The sequence below is a fragment of the Amblyraja radiata genome, chromosome 35 (assembly GCF_010909765.2).
Source record: "Amblyraja radiata isolate CabotCenter1 chromosome 35, sAmbRad1.1.pri, whole genome shotgun sequence".
Taxonomy (NCBI): domain Eukaryota; kingdom Metazoa; phylum Chordata; class Chondrichthyes; order Rajiformes; family Rajidae; genus Amblyraja; species Amblyraja radiata.
In genome coordinates this window covers 1,035,146-1,053,808 of record NC_045990.1, presented here as the reverse complement: position 1 = coordinate 1,053,808, position 18,663 = coordinate 1,035,146, and the positions used below count along the sequence as shown (strand labels likewise).

At 42.3% G+C, this 18,663-nt stretch overlaps 1 protein-coding gene across 2 annotated transcripts in view; it reads right to left on the bottom strand.

Annotated features, from left to right (window-relative positions):
- evi5l (ecotropic viral integration site 5 like) overlaps positions 1-18,663 on the bottom strand; it is a 98,107-nt gene that overhangs the window by 42,169 nt on the left and 37,275 nt on the right. For both annotated transcript variants that reach the window (XM_033012197.1, XM_033012198.1), the window contains exons 5-12: positions 17,645-17,869; positions 14,456-14,530; positions 12,639-12,764; positions 10,464-10,607; positions 9,229-9,318; positions 6,589-6,686; positions 5,862-5,922; positions 1,102-1,155 (exon numbers count right to left, since the gene is read on the bottom strand). In XM_033012197.1, the coding sequence (XP_032868088.1) occupies positions 1,102-1,155; positions 5,862-5,922; positions 6,589-6,686; positions 9,229-9,318; positions 10,464-10,607; positions 12,639-12,764; positions 14,456-14,530; positions 17,645-17,869 (873 nt within the window). The remainder of the gene's footprint in view (positions 1-1,101; positions 1,156-5,861; positions 5,923-6,588; positions 6,687-9,228; positions 9,319-10,463; positions 10,608-12,638; positions 12,765-14,455; positions 14,531-17,644; positions 17,870-18,663) is intronic.

Here is an 18,663-nt window from a genome sequence, read left to right as displayed (position 1 = left end):
TGCTACAATGCAAGAGGAAGAAATAACTTTAAGCCATCAAACCTACACAATGTTTTGACACTTATGCAGAGAGCATTCATTTCCAAACAAACATCAGCAATAATTTATTTGGCAAAAGTTAAATAGCATTAAAATGACATCAGTGAACTTTTATGCCAAGTCTAAACGATTCCCTGTCACTTTCTAATTAGATTATGCTGGGGGTTTGTAATTCCACAATAGGGAAGAGGTGGTAAATTTGGATCACTTTCTCCATTTGAAAACCTACAGAGTCTCAGTGACCAGCTAAAGTTATCTGGTGTCTTCTGGAATTTGCTCAACCCAGCGACAGGACCTCAGCATATATTATGTGTGATACATGGATAAAATGCTCTACAGTTCCATTTCTACCAGTCAAAAACTAAGTCAATCCAAAAATAAGTCATTTAATATGATGAAGTATGTTTGACTGTTAAGGCAGCATGATTATTGCCGTTTACAATAGAACTAGATTTATTAGGCTGGATGGTATTGTATGGAGAAGATTTCTTCCTTCCTTGAGAGGTATTAATAACTAACTGCAATGAATATTGAGTGAAATTAATGAATGTAGTGCTCCTTCTTTGTTCTGATAAGGAATGTTGCACTAACACGACTAAACAATGGTAGACAAAAGTGCTGGAGATACTCAGCGGGTGCAGCAGCATCTATGGAGCGAAGGAAATAGGTAACGTTTCGGGCCGAAACACTTCTTCAGACTGATGAAACAATTATTGTTTGGGAAAGGTCCCATGAGTGAGGTAATCTCTGTAGGTTGTAGATACCCGTGTACACTGATGGTGTACACACGATAGGTGATAAGGGAGGTGGTGGGGAGTTGGTGCGCAGCCCAGCATTAACATTTCAGATGACGATAAGGAGTGGCAGCGTGTAGTTGAGACAAAGGATAAAGTCAAGGACTGATTCTGGGAGGTTCGATCAGAGGAGCTGGATTGTACTTTAGTGCAAAGTGGAACCTGTCCACAGTTGGAATTATTAGACAGGGCAACTACTATTGACAATTCTTCTCCCAATAAATAAAATGCAACAAATATAAATGAGGGTGCTGTTTACACGTCGTACCTTCTCCAGGGTTTCAATCCGCTGCTTTAGGAGGCGATTTTCTGTTCTCAGTCTCTGTGGAATAATAAAAAGGTGGGATTAATTGATGGGCACATTGTGTACTTGGAGAGATAGAGGGGCTGCTGCTGTCAGCTAGCGCACATCTCCCAACTAGCACTTGTACAATCTACACGTTCAGCACAAAACACAGAGGTACAGTAGATGCAAGACACAAGGGCCTGTCCCACGGTCATTTTTTACGGCAACTATCGGCATCACTGACTGACGTATCAAGTCACCGAAAAAGTCGCAGCGTGATGACTTATTGACTCATGGTATTTCCTCAAGTGTCGCTACATTTTTTTTGTCGCCGCTGGATTTTGAAATGTTCAAAAATTTTCGTCGACCCTGATACGTCAGTCGCCGAAAAAAATCGCCAAGTGGGACAGGCCCTACACTGTATTTTTCAGGATAGATGCAGCATAAACTCTCAATGAATGGGGGAGTTTATAAAGTACAAGGTACTGTTCTTGCTTAATCCCATTTAGCATTTATAGAATGGTTTAAGGAGGGATGCTGATTGATTTTCATCCACTCACAGGTACTTTCTTTCAAAATCTTTTGTATCTGTTTCCAACAAAATGACCTGAACACTCTACTGATCAGATAAAAAATATATTATCATCCAACATGGTAAAGCTAAGACTACCAGTTGTGTTATAGAATTCTTTGGATGGGATAGTGGGCTGTCGTTATTGGGTCCTAGTTAAGGAATGTGGGAGGAAACCGGAGTTCCCAGAGAAAACCCACTCGCTCACAGGGAGAACGTACAAACTCCGTACAGACAGAACACGTAGTCAGGATTGAATCCGAGTATTTGGCGCTGTAATGCACCAACTCTACCAATGCGCTACTGTGCCGCCCAACACAGCTGAAAGCTTTATCCAAAAAGCAAAAGTACTTCATGTTTTCAGATCTGCAGTAACAGAAAATGTTGTGAAGACCACGGTGGTCAGGCAGCATCTGCGTTTAGATATTAATCTATTGTCAGGTGTTCTCACTACTTGCTTTAGTTCATTTAGTGCATCAGTCACACAAACAGGTGTTTCTCCTCAGTGAGTTTCATATTTCACTACAAATCTACCCCTGGGGAGCTCTCAGTGGAGATGCATTGCTGAGGTTGGTAAGCAAGTCTATCATCTAAAACACAAATGCAGCTGCAAAAAGTAGGTATGCTCCTTGAGATTTGGTACCCTCATGGTCATGAATCTCCCGAGTGTGGACTATTAAGAATAAACCCCATTCATGCCGTAAATAAGCCAGTGGAATGATTTAGCAGTGACAGTCAACATAGGTGATCCCAACTAAAAACTGAACTCAGCAACAAAAATTGCTGAGTTTCCCCAGCAATTGCTGGGGAAACTCAGCGGGTGCAGCAGCATCTATGGAGCGAAGGAAATAGGCGACGTTTCGGGCCGAAACCCTTCTTCAGACTGATGGGGGGTGGGGAAAGAAAGAAGGAAAAGGGGAGGAGGAGGAGGAGCCCGAGGGCGGGCGGATGGGAGGGTGGGAGGAGACAGCTAGAGAGTTAAGGAAGGGGAGGAGACAGCACGGGCTAGCCAAATTGGGAGAATTCAATGTCAATGCCATAAGGACGCAAGGACCCCAGACGGAATATGAGGTGCTGTTCCTCCAATTTCCGCTGTTGCTCACTCTGGCAATGGAGGAGACCCAGGACAGAGAGGTCGGAATGGGAATGGGAGGGGGAGTTGAAGTGAAGGAAATAGGCGACGTTTGCTGCTGCACCCGCTGAGTTTCCCCAGCAATTGTGTGTACCTTCAACTCCGTACAGACTGAATTATGAATGCGGGCTCCAACCAGGAAGCGGCCGTTCCAGGTGGCCCAGCCGCCGAAGGGACTCTCCCGACGCCGGGGCAAGACCACCCGGTGAGAACGGCCAGGGACATCGGGCCTCCGTAGAGGCAATTGCGGTGGCCCCAATAGGCCTGACTTTGGGGTGAACATGGGGTGGGGACTGGACATTGTGCCTTCCCCCACAGTGCTATCCACTGTGGGGGGATGATTTTTTTTTTTGTCTAACTGTAGTCTTGTAGGTCTGTGTCCAAGATGGCTGCCGTGAAGAGAGAGTGGACGCTGGCACGATTTGGTTGCCGCTGCTCTCTCTTCACACTGTGTTTTTGATTTTCTGTTTTTGGATTGAATTCTGTTTTTAATTTGTGTCATTGTGATGTCTTTAATTACTTGTTTTACTCCGATTATATGTTTTTATTCCGATTACTATGTAAGGTGTCCTTGAGATTTTGTATGAAAGGCGCCCATTAAATATAAAATTTATTATTATTATTTATTACCTTCGATATTCCAGCATCTGCAGTTCCCTTTTGAACACTAAAAACTGAACATGGAAGTTTGGCCAGGAAATGTCAAAGCTACTTGATATCAAGGTGTGCTGTTGTGATCTTAGCTAATACCTTCCTGGGATGGAAATGATGGAGTGGACTATTCAAAAGAATCGCTGGTCTATCAGGCTTGACCTGTAAGCCAGCCTGGTGAAGCCACTCTGAGCACCCATCTCTGACATGTTCCTCTTATGTCTGCACCTTGTCTTTCTAGAGCACTTCAACTCTAAGCTGAGCTTACACAGCGGCTGGGTTGTGGACAATGCAGTAGGTGGTAGGTAGGCTGGTCCAGAACGTTGGATCTGGTAGGATCTTGGGTGAACTAGTGAATGGATCAAATACATTTGCTTTGTGGCAAGACCACAAGACCAGTGGTGTGCCACAAGGATCAGTACTGGGTCTCCCATTGATCATCATGTACATCCACAGTTTGTTTGTGCTGAATTATGAATAGAAAAGTGTAATTCTATACATTATTTTAGCTCCTGCAAGCTTCCAAACATGGGTTGAGTGGTTGATAACCCTGTTCAGCAACAGAGGTGCTGTGCATGGGCAACTATGAAAAACTGCCTGTTAATTAAAGAAAAATAATTTCAACGGGAACTTCAGAATGAATGCTGCTTGAGAAGGGATGCATCATGGATAAGCAAGTGACAGCAGAGAGTAAATGCTCAGCAAAAGCAACATTTAACCACGTTAGTGCAGCATGGGGAAATTCTATTATTTATAGCACAAATCCCTGCATTATTAAGTAAGAACTTGTATCCTGCAACTGCAAGTGTTTCAATGCGGTGATGGAATGAATCCAGCTCCACAACACCACCTGGTGGAAAGACTACACAAGTAGACTCTGCCATTGATAAGAGCATTAAATAGTTACACACGAAAAGCTGGAGAAACTCTGCGGGTGAGGCAGCATCTCTTGAGAAAAGGAATAGGTTACATTTCGGGTGGAGACCCTTCTTCAGACCCTGGTTATCACTTACACCAAGTGAACAGAGTCCTTTACCCAAGGTAGAAGAATCAAGACCAGAAGACATAGGTTTTAGGTGAGAGGGGCAAGATTTAATATGAACCCAAAGAGCAATTTTGTTCACTCAAGTGGGTATAGGAAACGAACTGCCTATAACGAAGTGCATTATAGTACTGCCAGTATGTGACAAGACACTATTCTATGTCCGCTCTTCTGGGTGAGATGCTAACTGCATTTCATTGTCTCTGTACTGCACACTGCACAATGACAATAAAGTTTGAATCTGAATCTGAATCTGACATGGACTGGAGGGAAATGGGTCAAACATGGGTAAATGGGACTTGGTTTGATAGGGTATCTTGACCTGCATGGATGCGTTGGGCCGAAGGGCCTGTTTCCCCTCTGGATGACTCTACGACTTGCTCTGAGCAACAATATATTTATGTGCATCTAAAATATGGTAGGAACATTCAGGGTGCTTCATATGACCGTTAAAAAAAGTCACATCACAGTGGCATTAGCGAAGGTAACAAATGAAAAGGAGAAAGACTGACTGAACTTTATTGCCTTCCATCACAGTGGTCACTGTGGTGGATGTTTATGTTAAGTTCTATCATTCTTTTAATTGTGTTTAATTGTATTGCTGCATGGTAACTCAAATATCACCGTACCTTAATTGGTGCATGTGACAATAAATGTGAATCTGAAATGGCCTGATCAAAAAGGTAGCTATCAAACTGCATATAGGAGGAAAATGTTGGAGAGAAGGAGGAAAGTTCAAGGAGGGAATTTCTGAGGTTAGGACATTGGCACATGAAGACATTGTCCACATAGTGATTACATTCAAGAATGCTCAAGATGTTAGAAGGAGAAGTGCAGACATTGCACAAGATTAGAGGCAAGGAAGACTATTGGGGAATGTGGCTCATCTAACAAAGATTTCTCTGGTCATGCTACTGTGTAACCAAGGTACACAAAATTGCTGGAGGAACTCAGCGGGTGCAAATATTCCAGCATCTGCAGTTCCCTTTTGAACACTGTGTAACCAAGTATAGGCCAATGATGCTAATCCAACACTGTAAAATGGACACCTTAGGGGAAAAAACCTGCTCTAACCAAATAAATGTACTTCAAGCACAAATTACATTGCCTGTACATCTTAATCAACCGTATTCTTCCCCTATCATTTGAGCAAAGAGCATTTAATTATCTCACCAGATCAGATTTCCGTAATTACATCATTCACCTCTTTAAAAAAAAAACAAGCCAGTTAATCACAGTAATTTAAAAAAACAATTATACATTGTTATCCCCAGAATTGGATGGAAATGAGGAGCATCGGCAGAGACAATTAATTCAGCTGCCTCAGACTTATCGTGAAAACTGACCTTAATTTCAATCTGTTCCTCCATTTCTTTGTTTTTGATTGTAGTGTATTCCTTTTCAAGTCTGTGGAGGAAACAAGTCACAAGATAAAGCATATCAGATCAACAGGCTTTTCTGCAGCAAAATTACTCTCATCATGCACGCCCCACTCCCAGGAACAAGAAGATGACAGCAGGCCACAATGGAATGTGAATCAACAAGAGATTCATAAAATCCAACCGGAGATTTATCATCACAAAGTTATACTTCACAATAACTCAACTATTGGGAACAGAATCAGAAGGGAAATTTGCTTATTCTGGTAATAGAGTAATATAAATGTACAAATCTGTGTGCGTGTCACCTCCCCACCCCCATTTTATTAAATTGCTATAACCCCAGGTATTTATTCCATCTTTCTCACGCTTTGCTGTGGAGTCATGCAGCGTGGTAAGGTTAGGGAGCGTTGAAACAGTTTCAGCCAGAGTTGGTGAGAGGGTGCAAGTTCTGACCACTAGCATGGTGGGCACTAAAACCCAATGTTTAAATGGAAAAGCCCATGCTATATAATTACCAAAACTTTAGACCAAAAACTAGAAAGTGGAATTTGTCTGAATAATTATTAATCTACCTAGACTAAGTATCTGCTGCTAAGCTTCTATGTCAATGAGATCCATCTATTCTGATGGAAGGGGACCCAGGAACCACTCTCACATTCATACTACAATTAACTTCTGCAATGTTACATACTTCTTCATTTTCTTTGGGTTGTACTTGACCTGGTATGCCTTCAGGATCAGTTTGTCTGGACAGCTATCAAACTGTTGTGGGATCACCTTCTGAAAGTGCTGTGAGGAGGAACAAAGAACAAAATAAATATCAGCATTGATTCCATTAATGAGGCATCATAGAACTGCAGAATGCTTGCAGCATGGACGCAGATTATTGGCGTGTCCTCTGCCCAACTAGAGGGCAGTCATGACCTCTCACCTATCTCATTGGAGACCTTCGAACTACTTTAATCGGACTTTATCTTGCACTAAACGCTATATCCTTTATTCTGTATCTGCACACTGTGGACTGCTTGATTGTAGTTCATCTATTGTCTTTTCACTGACTGGATAGCGCACAACAAAAGATGGGTAGGTGACGTTTTGGATCAGGGTCCTCCTTCAGTCTCTGTGTCTGAAAAAAGGTTGCGACCCAAAACGTCACGAATTCACGTTCTCCAGAGATGCTGCCTGACCAACTGAATCCAGCATTCTCTGTCTTTCCTTGGCAAACCAGCATCTGCAATTGTAGAAACAGAGAACTGCAGATGCTGGTTTATACCAAAGACACAATGTGCTGGAGTAATTCTGTCCATCAGTCAGCTTCTCCGGAGAAAATGGTTAGATGTTGATTCGAGTCACTGAGTTACACCAGTATTTTGTCTATCGTCAGTTCCTTTTTTCTACTAGTTTCTACCCAATTTCAGACACATTTTCTGCAGGCTTATAATATGTAGTCAGGTCTCAATATGACCCATTTCTCTGAAGTTGGGTCGAATTATCTTGAAGTTGTTTTTATTTCAAGACTCCACAAAATACTATTACACAAAAGCTCTTTTTAAAACATGCAATGTATACCCCATATATACCTGCTTAACAAAAGTTGGTATTTTACTCTCAACAGTGCCCCCAAGTGGCCGTATTCTTCACGGTCTTATAGCCATGGAGTGACACATTGTGGAAACAAGCCCTGCGTCCCAACTTGCCCACACCGGCCAACAAGCCCCAGCTATACTAGTTCTACCTGCCTGCGTTTGGTCAATATCCCTCCAACCCTGTCCTATCCATGTACCTGTCTAACTGTTTCTTAAATGTTGGGATAGTCCCTGCCATCAACTACCTCCTCTGGCAGCTTGTTCCATATACCCACCACCCTATGTGTGGAAAAGTTACCCCTCAGATTCCTATTAAATCGTTTCCCCTTCACCTTGAACCTATGCCCTCTGGTCCTCGATTCACCTGCTCTTAGCAAGAGACTGTGCATCCGATCTATTCCTCTCATGATTTTATACACCTCTATAAGATCACCCCTCATCATCCTGCGCTCCAAGGAATAGAGTTCCAGCCTACTCAACCTCTCCCTATAGCTCACACCCTGTAATCACTTGAATAATTAATACATATCCTACACTAAAGCCACTAATTGGGAAGTTGTGCTCCAAAACGTGTTTGATTTCATTCAAATTCATGCAAATTTATTTAAATGTCTTGGTGGGAGGAAGTAGGTTAAACCAGAGTGCGAGCAAATTTGCATCTTTAGACCAAATGAAATATTGAGATAACAAGAAAATGGACCAAGAATGTGTTTTCAGAACAATGTACTTCTGCCAGTTCTTGTTCGGAGCAGGAAGTGATGAATGCACGGATATGGGAAACAAAGCCTTTGCCACCAGCCAATTCTGAACAATGTGCAAGTTAAAAGTGCAGTACATTCCTCTGGTGGTTCCTAATGCAGGCCCTGCCTGATTCCATGATGGGACAATAGATGTTAGTGAACTGACAGGAACTGATAAAGTTATATCATACTTCCTCTGCCTACCATTAAACATGGTGGCAGGGGAAGTTATTTACAAAACGCCACTGACAGCTTTTTGCTTAAACCTTTCCTCTGTTCACGCTGCAGAATAGTAGGTAGAGTGGTGAAAGAAACAGAACTTGTTGGAAGAAGGTGAATCTCTCCGCTCGGGAACTGCTCCAGTAGACGGAGCTCGTGGGTGGACCGGAGTCAGAGTGATACAGTGTGGGGAAAGGCCCTTCGGCCCAACTTGCCCACACCGGCCAACATTTCCCAGCTACACTAGTCCCACCTGCCAGCATTTGTTCCATATCCCTCCAAACTTGTCCCATCCATGTACCTGTCCAACTGCTTCTTAACTGTTGGGATAGTCCCTGCCTCAGTTACCTCCTCTGGGCAAGACACTCTGTGCAACTACCTGATCTATTCCTCTGATTATCATATACACCGCTATAAGATCACCCCTCATCCTCCAGCGATCCAAGGAATAGAGTCCCAGCCTACTCAACCTCTGCCTATAGCTCACACCCTCTAGACCTGGCAACATCCTTGTAAAATGGCGCCACAACATGGTGGCACCTGCATATGTAAATATGCAAAAAGAATCTCACCGAGCAGTTGCAGATGTGATTAATGATGCACCATTGAGGAAACTGAAATTATTTCCTTTTGTGATCGGATTGTTATACAAAAAACTATTTTAGGATTTTGAGTGTGAAGGCATCAAGTCTTAACCCAGAGGTAAAAGGTTTCAGGATGAGATAACTGAGAGAGATACAACTGGGGCCAGGATCAGAGAGGGGGCAAGATCGTGATCATATTTACCTGTGACATTCCTTCCATGTCAAGTTGCATCAATTCGACTTGATTAAACTGAAGGATAGCCATTCCAATACGAAAGACTACTTCCAATCCCTGCCAAATACAAATGCAGTATTCACTCAACCAAGAACTACAAAGAAGAGTTTAAAATCAAAAGAACACAACTCAAGATGGAAGTGCCAGTGATTCACATAAATCGCGAATGTCACGTACACCTGCTTCAATGGGCACCAAGGATGCATGACACAAAACTTAAAATTCTATCGAGTAGTCTTACTCTATCCTTTTCTCAATCAGCATGAGAAGGTATATACCTGATACTACGAGAATACGATAGCCTAATCAAAACAATAGTGTGTGTTCATCAGGCTTTATACCACCAGTATTTCTAAAGCAACTGAACCTGATCTATCCTTGGCTTCTGACACTTTTACAACAGTGGTACATTCAGAGTCATGCACTTATACCTGGTGTTCTAACTAGACATGGAAACCTTCTAAACTCGACACGGAAGTCTACAAGCAACATTGCTAGCTGTCACTACACCCACCACTGACAATTTCAGATAGGTAGATTTGCAACTGAAACAGGCATGGAGTTATGACCCTTCAGTCCCTCTTCCATGCCAATCAAGGTGCCCATTTGAACTGAACTCATTCAATTTGACTTTTTCTTCCCTTCTTACTCTCCTTTTACCGACCCTTCTCACTTTGTACTATCTCTTTTGCCGTATAATTTCTCCATCCTTCTTTCCGATCACAGACTTGTCCTTTTGTACCACCTCTCCCACCTTGAAACCTGCTTTATTGACAACTATTCCCAGCTCTGATGTGTAGTTGACACTGACCGTCCAAAAGAATAAAGAGGCAACACAATGAAGATGGGAAATCTGAAGGAACTCACTCCAGAGTGTTTGAGTAACATTCTTGGAATGATCTTCAATCATTATTTTCTTCTTCCCATTGCTGTGAATCAGATGCTGGGGCTGAGATCAAAATCACTTGTAATGTCGAGGGGGCAATACCACTCTTCCTTACTTCCTGCACCATTTACTGCTTTTAAGGTCTCGACATCAATGAGAAATAAAACGTAGCTCATCTCTATCGAGTTGGTCATTAACTGAGAAGACTGATACTCATTTCCGTAAGGATCAACAGCAAAGTTGGTCGTACCAATCAATCATTTGTTTTATATTATTAAAATTTCAACACAAATTGATGTGACTTTGAAGGACTTACCTCATACATAAATATGTCAAATATTCTAGTGGCTAAAGGCAGGGTAAACGTAGTGAGAAAAATTGTGAGGAACCATGAAGATGCGTACATCGACGTGTGGAAACTCTGCGAGCGAAAGTGCACGTTCAATTCAGGCAATTGGTCCTGAGAAGCAAAATAAAGAGCAGAGGGCAAATAAAACTGGAGCGCTCAGGACACGCCAGAGTAAAAAATATAGGTACTTCAAAATAGGGTCAAGAAAGGTTAGTCGCCAGATCATACACAGCGCTGTATCCCGATCGTAAGATAATACACTTTCCTCACCACCCTCGGTTTAAGTTTATTATTGTCATGTATACTGAGGTAAAGTGAAAAGCTTTGTTTTGCATGCTAACCAATCAAATCAGATACAGTAATGATTGAATGCCTTATACCTTATTGTCACATGTGACAGGTCGGTCAGCATCTGTGTAGGAAGGAACTGCAGATGCTGGTTTACACTGAAGATACACACAAATGGAGTAACTCAGCGGGACAGGCAGCATCTCTGGATGACGACACCCATTCCTTTCCTCCAGAGATGTTGCCTGTCCCGCTGAGTTACTCCAACATGTTGTGCCCATCGTTCAGGATCAACCCTGGATCTCTGGAGCTGTGAGGTCGAAGCACAATCTGATCTGCTTCCGTGCTTCCTACTGATTTGGGGATTTACAAAGTAGGTCATTTTATACCTTGAGCAATTTTAAATTAATTCAGTTGAAATGTACATGTTTGTTGTGTCAGCAAAATATCTCTACTATTTATAACATTTATTTTGCAGGCAGTTATGTGAACTTGTGGAGAGAAACAGAGCTAATACTTGAGGTGTCACAGTGAAGCAGTGGTAGAGTTGCTGCCTTATGGCGCCAGAGACACAGGTTCGAACCTGACTACGGGTACTGTCTGTAAGGAGTTTGTACATTCTCCCAGTGACTGCGTTGGTTTTCTGCGGGTGCTCCGGTTTCCTTCCACGTTCCAAAGACGTGTAAGTTTGTAGGTTAATTGGTTTCTGTAAATTGTCCCTAGTCTGTAGGATGTGATACTGGGATTACGTAGAATGATGAACAGGTGATCGTTAGTCAGCGTGGTCTCTGTGGGCCAAAGGGCTTGTTTCCACGCTGTGTCTAAAACTAAAAAACTAAAAACTAAACTTCAAGTCTAAGGATCTTTATGAGAATTGGGAGAAAGAGGACACATTAAAGTTGCAAAGAGGGTGTGGTATGGGTGGATAGGACAGAAGGGAGTCTCTCTGATAGGACAAGGCCAATACTACATGGCAATATGAAAACATTATCTAATCGATACATGAATTCAGACTTCTTCAGACTGACAAAAAGGAAATATCATCTCTGTATTTACTTTAACGCAGGCTGCAAGAATTCTACATATTTCTGTGAGATTGTTTCTAAATTTTGAGAGAATAGTGGCCTGGTACGCTGTTCCTCTCTGGCACCTCCTTGCATTTCATATGTAATGAGCTCTTATTCCATGTGAGTCCCAGCTTACAGTCCAAATACACCATATCTCCCCCGCCCCCTTATCTATTCTGCTTATTACAGTCCATACATTGAAAATTCTCCTCAACTCTGCCCAAACCTATTGTTATTTTTAAGTGCTACCTCTTTATTATATAGATTATTGTATATTCTCTACTATTCCGTCGGATTAATGGACCCATTATTCCAGACTCCTTTTTTTCTTAATCAGTGGCATTACATTTGCTACCTTCCAGTCTGTAGGAACCATTTTAGAATGTCATCGGATTTTAGAAAATGACAACTTGTGTGTTCACTGCGGTTCGTCAGGTTCTGGGGATTTATTGCCTTTTAGTATCATTACTTTCTCCAATTACTTGCATTCATTGTCGCTAACGTCATTCAGCTCCTCGTTCACTCATCATTCTATGATGCAGGAATATGAAGTTGGCAATTTGCCAAGAAAAAAGAAAGCTTACAATTCAACTGTTCCTTACTGCGATATATTAATACTGTCATGTATCATCCTACAGTGATTTTATGCCCCATCTCATTTAGCTCAGGAGTTCCAACACAAGCTTGCAATCACTCCCTGGTATTTATTGCACACTATTTTGTGGGTGAGTAGGTTATTCAATTAATTCAAGTGCAAGGTCTGACGGAACAAGATTCACCAGGTTACCTGTATTAAATACTCAAACTGGTAGATGCAGAGACCCAGCTCTGCCATACTGGGCTTGAAGAGCTCCCTTAGTCGATACTCCTGCATCAAACGCACAAACACACAAAACGCTTCTTCTTCCGGCATCTATAAATTAAAATAAAACAATGAAAATGAAAAGGGCACACATGACGTCACTCATGTACACATGAGTTTCCAGTTCTTTGCCCTATTCGGTATCATGCCAAGAAACTGCATACAGAGGGGGGGGGGGGGGGAAGAGGGGGGGAGAGGGGAGAGAGGGGGAGGGGGGGCGGGGGGGAGGAAGGGGGGGGGGGGGGGGGGGGGAGGAGTGGAGACACTTTTAAGAAGTATAATAAAGTTTAGCGGGCATTTAACCTACCAGTCGGTTTTCCTTGGTCCAGAAAACTCCAATGAGCCAATTAAAATGCCCGGTCAGCGAAGGAGATTGCCTACGGCTGCCCTCGGCTGCCTGTAACTACATAGCGACCCCACTCCACTGCACTACGAGTTAAAAAGAACCATGCCGACCAATTTTTACTCGCGAAAATGTTTCAACATGCTGAAACATTTTCCGCGACCTAGCTGAGGCAGCGAGTATGCGGGAACTTCCCTCGAGCATGAAGGAGAGTTCCAGTCACTTCATAGGACCTCCTAGGATCACGTGTTGACCATGCTGCGAGTTTGAGTCAAGGGGAAACTCTTTTAAACTCGCAGATTAGGTCGCCGCAGTGGGACAGCCCCTTAAGCAATCAATAGGACACAAAGCAATCTACTCTTCTATCCTTCTCCCAGTGAAACAACTCATGTCTGTTCTGTCCCATCTTGAGTACTGATTGTACCGATGCATTTTTCCAGGCAACTCACTCCCCTCTGTTCTTTGCCTCACTATAGAAATGCACAAGGTCCAAGATAATTGCCTTTCTATCCAAATCCTTACAAGAACTGACAGGAAAAATAATGGTGAGAAGTGAATGTGAATTTTAATTTGTCCCCGAGATCTATCATGCTGAATGCACCACTCAATCTACATGTTCGCTTCTAGTTGACAGATTTAGCATGACAGCATTTTAATGTACACCATCTACCCAGAATGAGATTTAAAAGAATCAGTAAAACTCACTGATGGAATTTTCAATGAACAAATAATTTGCTGTTCTTCACAATATTGTATAGTTTGAAGGTATGGTCCAGCTAGGACCTTTTTACAAGATCCCTGATACATATAACGATAACTTAAACTAGCCTAAGTACTGACAGGATGTCCAATGTAACTAACCTACCTGTGCATGAAGGAACTGCAGATGCTGGTTTAAACTGAAGATAGACGCAAACTGCTGAAGAAACTCAGCTGGACAGGCAGCATCTCTGGAGAGGAGGAATGGGTGACATTTCGGATCGAGACCCTTCTTCAGGGAAGAATAGTCTCTACCCTAAATGTCACCCATTCCTTCTCTCCAGAGATGCTGCCTGTCCCGCTGAGTTACTCCAGCATTTTGGGTCCGTCTCTAAATAACCTACCTACTTAGTTTCTGAACTGTACATACTTACAATCCTGTAGATACACAGGACGATGACCCTGCTGTTTACTAGGTTAACTTTGTACACAGTAATATTCAAATGTCACGTGTGTAGAATAAGGTTTTTTCCCCCCACTGTGGATAAAATATTTGGACTAAAAAGTGTTCTAGAAAAGCCATCACATCTTAGAAAGGCACAATCGAAACATTACAGTGAGGGGTACAACAATGTATACGGAAGTATCACCTCGCAGTTCTTCCTGGTCTGACTGCATTAGGCAAATTCCTCACACCAACCTGCATGAGCAGCAGCCCCACAATGAATGCACTTCCTTGGCAATATCCAACTTCACGGTCAACCAGAGAGTAAGCCTGCCACAAAGTAAGCAAACAGACTCAAACACGAGAAAATTTCAACACACAAGCTCAGTGACTGAAGAACAAGCAAAACTATGTTGCTATTTAATTAAAACAGGATAATCAAAACAAAGGTTAGAGGTGATCCTATCAAAAGATAAAAATGAGTTGGGATATTTACTCATCTTATCATAATTGGGAACAGTTCACCAAATGCAGTTCTCTTAAACCTGCACCGTCTCGACATCTTCTGTGGCAAAAATCCAAGATGGCAGCACACGTCTCCTCCTGTCTCTAACTGTGTCTGTTTGTTTTACAAATATGATTTCAAGGAATGTTCAACCTAACCAAGTCCCTGGCTCTGCTGAGTCTGCTGTTAATTTTAACACCCCTGCTGAATTTGAATCTGACTGTGACTCTATTTATATGTTCTCTGTTGTTTTTTTTTTAAATTATTGTCTGAAACTGTGGAACTGTGCTGCTGCCTGTCTTGGCCAGGACTCTCTTGTAAAAGAGATTTTTAATCTCAATGAGACTTATCCTGGTTAAATAAAGGTTAAAAAAAAAAAAAAAAAAAAAAAAAACGGGCATGTTCATTGGAAAGGCCAGAGCATCTGCAGGAGAAAAGTGTGAAATAACTGTTTTTGATCTTTTCCTGCTGGTGTTTGGAGAATACGGGTTCTCAGTGTACTCCAATGGTGCAGTTAGTCGAACCGCTGCCAGTTTCAAGCTGATCTGTGTATTTCCAGGTTTCCTGCATCTATTATTTCGCTTTTGATTCTCTGTCCCTTGTTTAGTAATGGGGGGGGGGGGGGGGGGCACAGTGGTGCAGCATGAAGTTGCTGCCTTACAGCACCAGAGACCCGGGTTCCATCCTGTCTACGGGTGATATCTGTGCTGTTTGTACAGAGTTGCACGTTCTCCATGTCATCGCGTATGTTTCCTTCGGGTTCTCCGGTTTCCTCCCACATCCCAAGACAAAGGTTAATTGGCCGTTCTAAACTACTCCTCGTATACAAGGACTGGCTATGAAAGCGAGATGTCACATCCAGGTGTGAACGGGATGATCGATGGTCGGCATGGACTTGTTAAGCTGAAGGGCATGTTTCCATTCAATCTTCAATAAACCAATCTTGTGTGTGTGTCTTTTAATTCCATTAATAATTCTACATCCCACTGACAGAATCATTTTCTAACTTCAAAATTATAATATCATTAGCCACCCGATAAATTATTTTTCATGGACACTGGAATCTGAAATGACACTTCAATAGCCTGTTACTAAATAGTATTTTAAAAATTTAGACTTTAGATATACAGCGTGGAATCAGGCATTCCGGCCTGAGTCCAGGCCGACTAGCAATCACCCCAAACACCAGCACTATTCTACACATTAGGGACAATTTATAATAGCCAATTAACATACAAACTCACACGTCTCTGTCATAGAGTGATACAGTGTGGAAACAGGCCCTTCGACCCAATTTACCCACACCGGCCAACATGACCCAGCTACACTAGTCCCACCTGCCTGCGCTTGGTCCATATCCCTCCTAACCTATCCTCTCCATGTAACAAACTGTTTGTTAAACGTTGGGATAGTCCCAGCCTCAACTACCTCATCTGGCAGTTTGTTCCATACACCCACCACCCTTTGTGTGAAAAAGTTACCCCTCAGATTGCTCTTAAATCTTTTCCCCTTCACCTTGAACCTGTGTCCTCTGGTCCTCGATTCCCCTACTCTGGGCAAGAGACTCTGTGCATCTACCCAATCTATTCCTCTCATGATTTTATACACCTCTATAAGATCTCTCCTCGTCCTCCTGCGCTCCAAGGAATAGAGAACCAGCCTGCTCAACCTCTCCCTATAGCTCACACCCTCCAGTCCTGGCAACATCTTCGTAAATCTTCTCTGAACCCTTTCAAGCTTGACAATATCTTTCCTATAACATAGTGCCCAGAACTGATCAACAATACTCTAAATACAGTCTCACCAACGTCTTATACAACTGCAATATGACCTCCAAACCTCTATACTCATCTCCCAACCTCTATACTCTGGGTGTGGGAGGAAATCCAGAGAAAACCCATGCGCTCACAGGGAGAACGTACAAACTCCGTACAGACAACACCCGCAGTCAGGATCTAACCTGGGTCTCTGGCGCTGTGAGGCAGTAACTCTATCGCTGTGCCACCCCCATTACTAAACAATGGACAGGGACACAAAAGTGAAATCACAGATGCAGGAAATCTGAAGATACACAGATCAGCTTGAAACTGGAGAAAGTAACGAATGTTTCAGGTTGTTGATCTTAATCATCTCTCTCCCCTAATCAGCTTTGAAATTATCTCAGGTGAATGCTTACAAGCTGTCTTCCTCGGTCTCTGGGCAAATAGCTTACTTTGAGCATTTCACATACATACAACTTGCATAAATTAGATCGTAATAAATTGTATATGCACACATCTGTGAATTTCTACCCCTTATACACTCAATGTTCATGAATGTGCGATCAATTACTGGGCCACAGCGACTCTATCAGTCCCAGTAACCCACATTTTGTGAGACTTTAACAGAAAGTGTTTAAAAGCATGGAGCTATCTCTTTGACCTTGAGTGGTCCTGGACTTGTGTGGTTACTCATCGTCTAAGCTTCTAACTGTCCAAAACTAAACTACCTGCAAGAACCGCAGAGATTGTGTTGCAACAGGTTTAGTGGACAATCTCAGACAAGTGGATATTACTGTAGTCAGTTTAGAGATCATTAGGCAATATGGAGGTATAGTTTGATGCAAGGGCACTGACCAGTCGGGAAGTGATTCACAGGAGGGCTACTTGAATGGGGAATGTGGCCGCAACTATTTTCCAGGATGGGCTGATGTACTATTCAACTGTCTTCTGGGGATAATTATATACAATTTTATTTTTGTTTGAGCTATTTGGGAAAATACAGGGAGGATTATTTTTTTTATATATTTTCCTCTCCCAAATGCTAAATCAGGAAACTGAATACATTCCATTCCTGCCCATTTTCAATCACCACTGAGTGTAACATTCATTTACATGTTCCCGTCTCTAGCAAGACTAAACTCTGGTGAGGAAAAGCTAGAGGCAAAGTCCATCTCTCACCTTCATGACATTGAACAGCACCTCTTGTCCGAGACTGTATTGACCTTTGAAGAAGTCGTGCTCAGGGTAGGTCCGTGCAATGTCTCTCCGGATTAACTTCTCACAAGGAGAGGTCATCTTTAGCAACTCTGAATACTGGTTTTTCATAGGCATATCAGTTGCATTGCATAGCAACTGCCAAACAATCCCACGGAAATGGTGTGGGATTCCTTTCCGAATCAGCTCCTGAAAATAAACGAATCTCTTAATTTTTTTCCCTAATGTTTCCTATTACCATTTGAAACAACAGAAATCACAGCCGAATGAATGAATGAATGAATAAGTTTATTGACCAAGTATTCACATACATGGAATTTGCCTTGGTGCTCCGCCCGCAAGTGACAACATGACATACAGTGACAGTTAGGAATGACACATAAAACATTAATAATAAAACATTGTTGATTAATGATTAATATCCTGCCATATAGTTTAGTTCAGGGGTGGGGAACCTTTTCATGTTGGATGCCACATTAAGTTAGCTGTAATCTAATAAGTCTGCATCCAAGAAACTTCAATCAGATATACTTCAAAATGTACATTATTTTGTTAAAATAGCCCTCATGACTTACTAATGTTTTAATTGTGGCCGTCAGTCAGGGAGGATTATTTTGTTGAATCTTCTTTTACTCTTTGGTATTTTAAATACGTTCATTTTAAGGTTAAAATAAAAATAATAAAAGACGAACAAAAACATATATTAATATTAATAAAAGGATTTGTTCTACCAAATTTGGATTTATTCAAAAGGCCGCATTTAATGGCCTAGAAGGCCGCAGGTTCCCCACCCCTGGTTTGGTTTATTATTGTCTTGGGACAGAAATGTAGGGGTGACGTTTCGGGTCGGGACCCTTTTTCAGAATGAAAGTAGAGGGGAGGGAATTGGAGGTAAGAAGAGGCCAGAACAAAGCAATGCCGGCAACAGATGACCAAGGAAGGATGGAGCACCATTTTAAATAGGGGAGTTGACACGATACTGT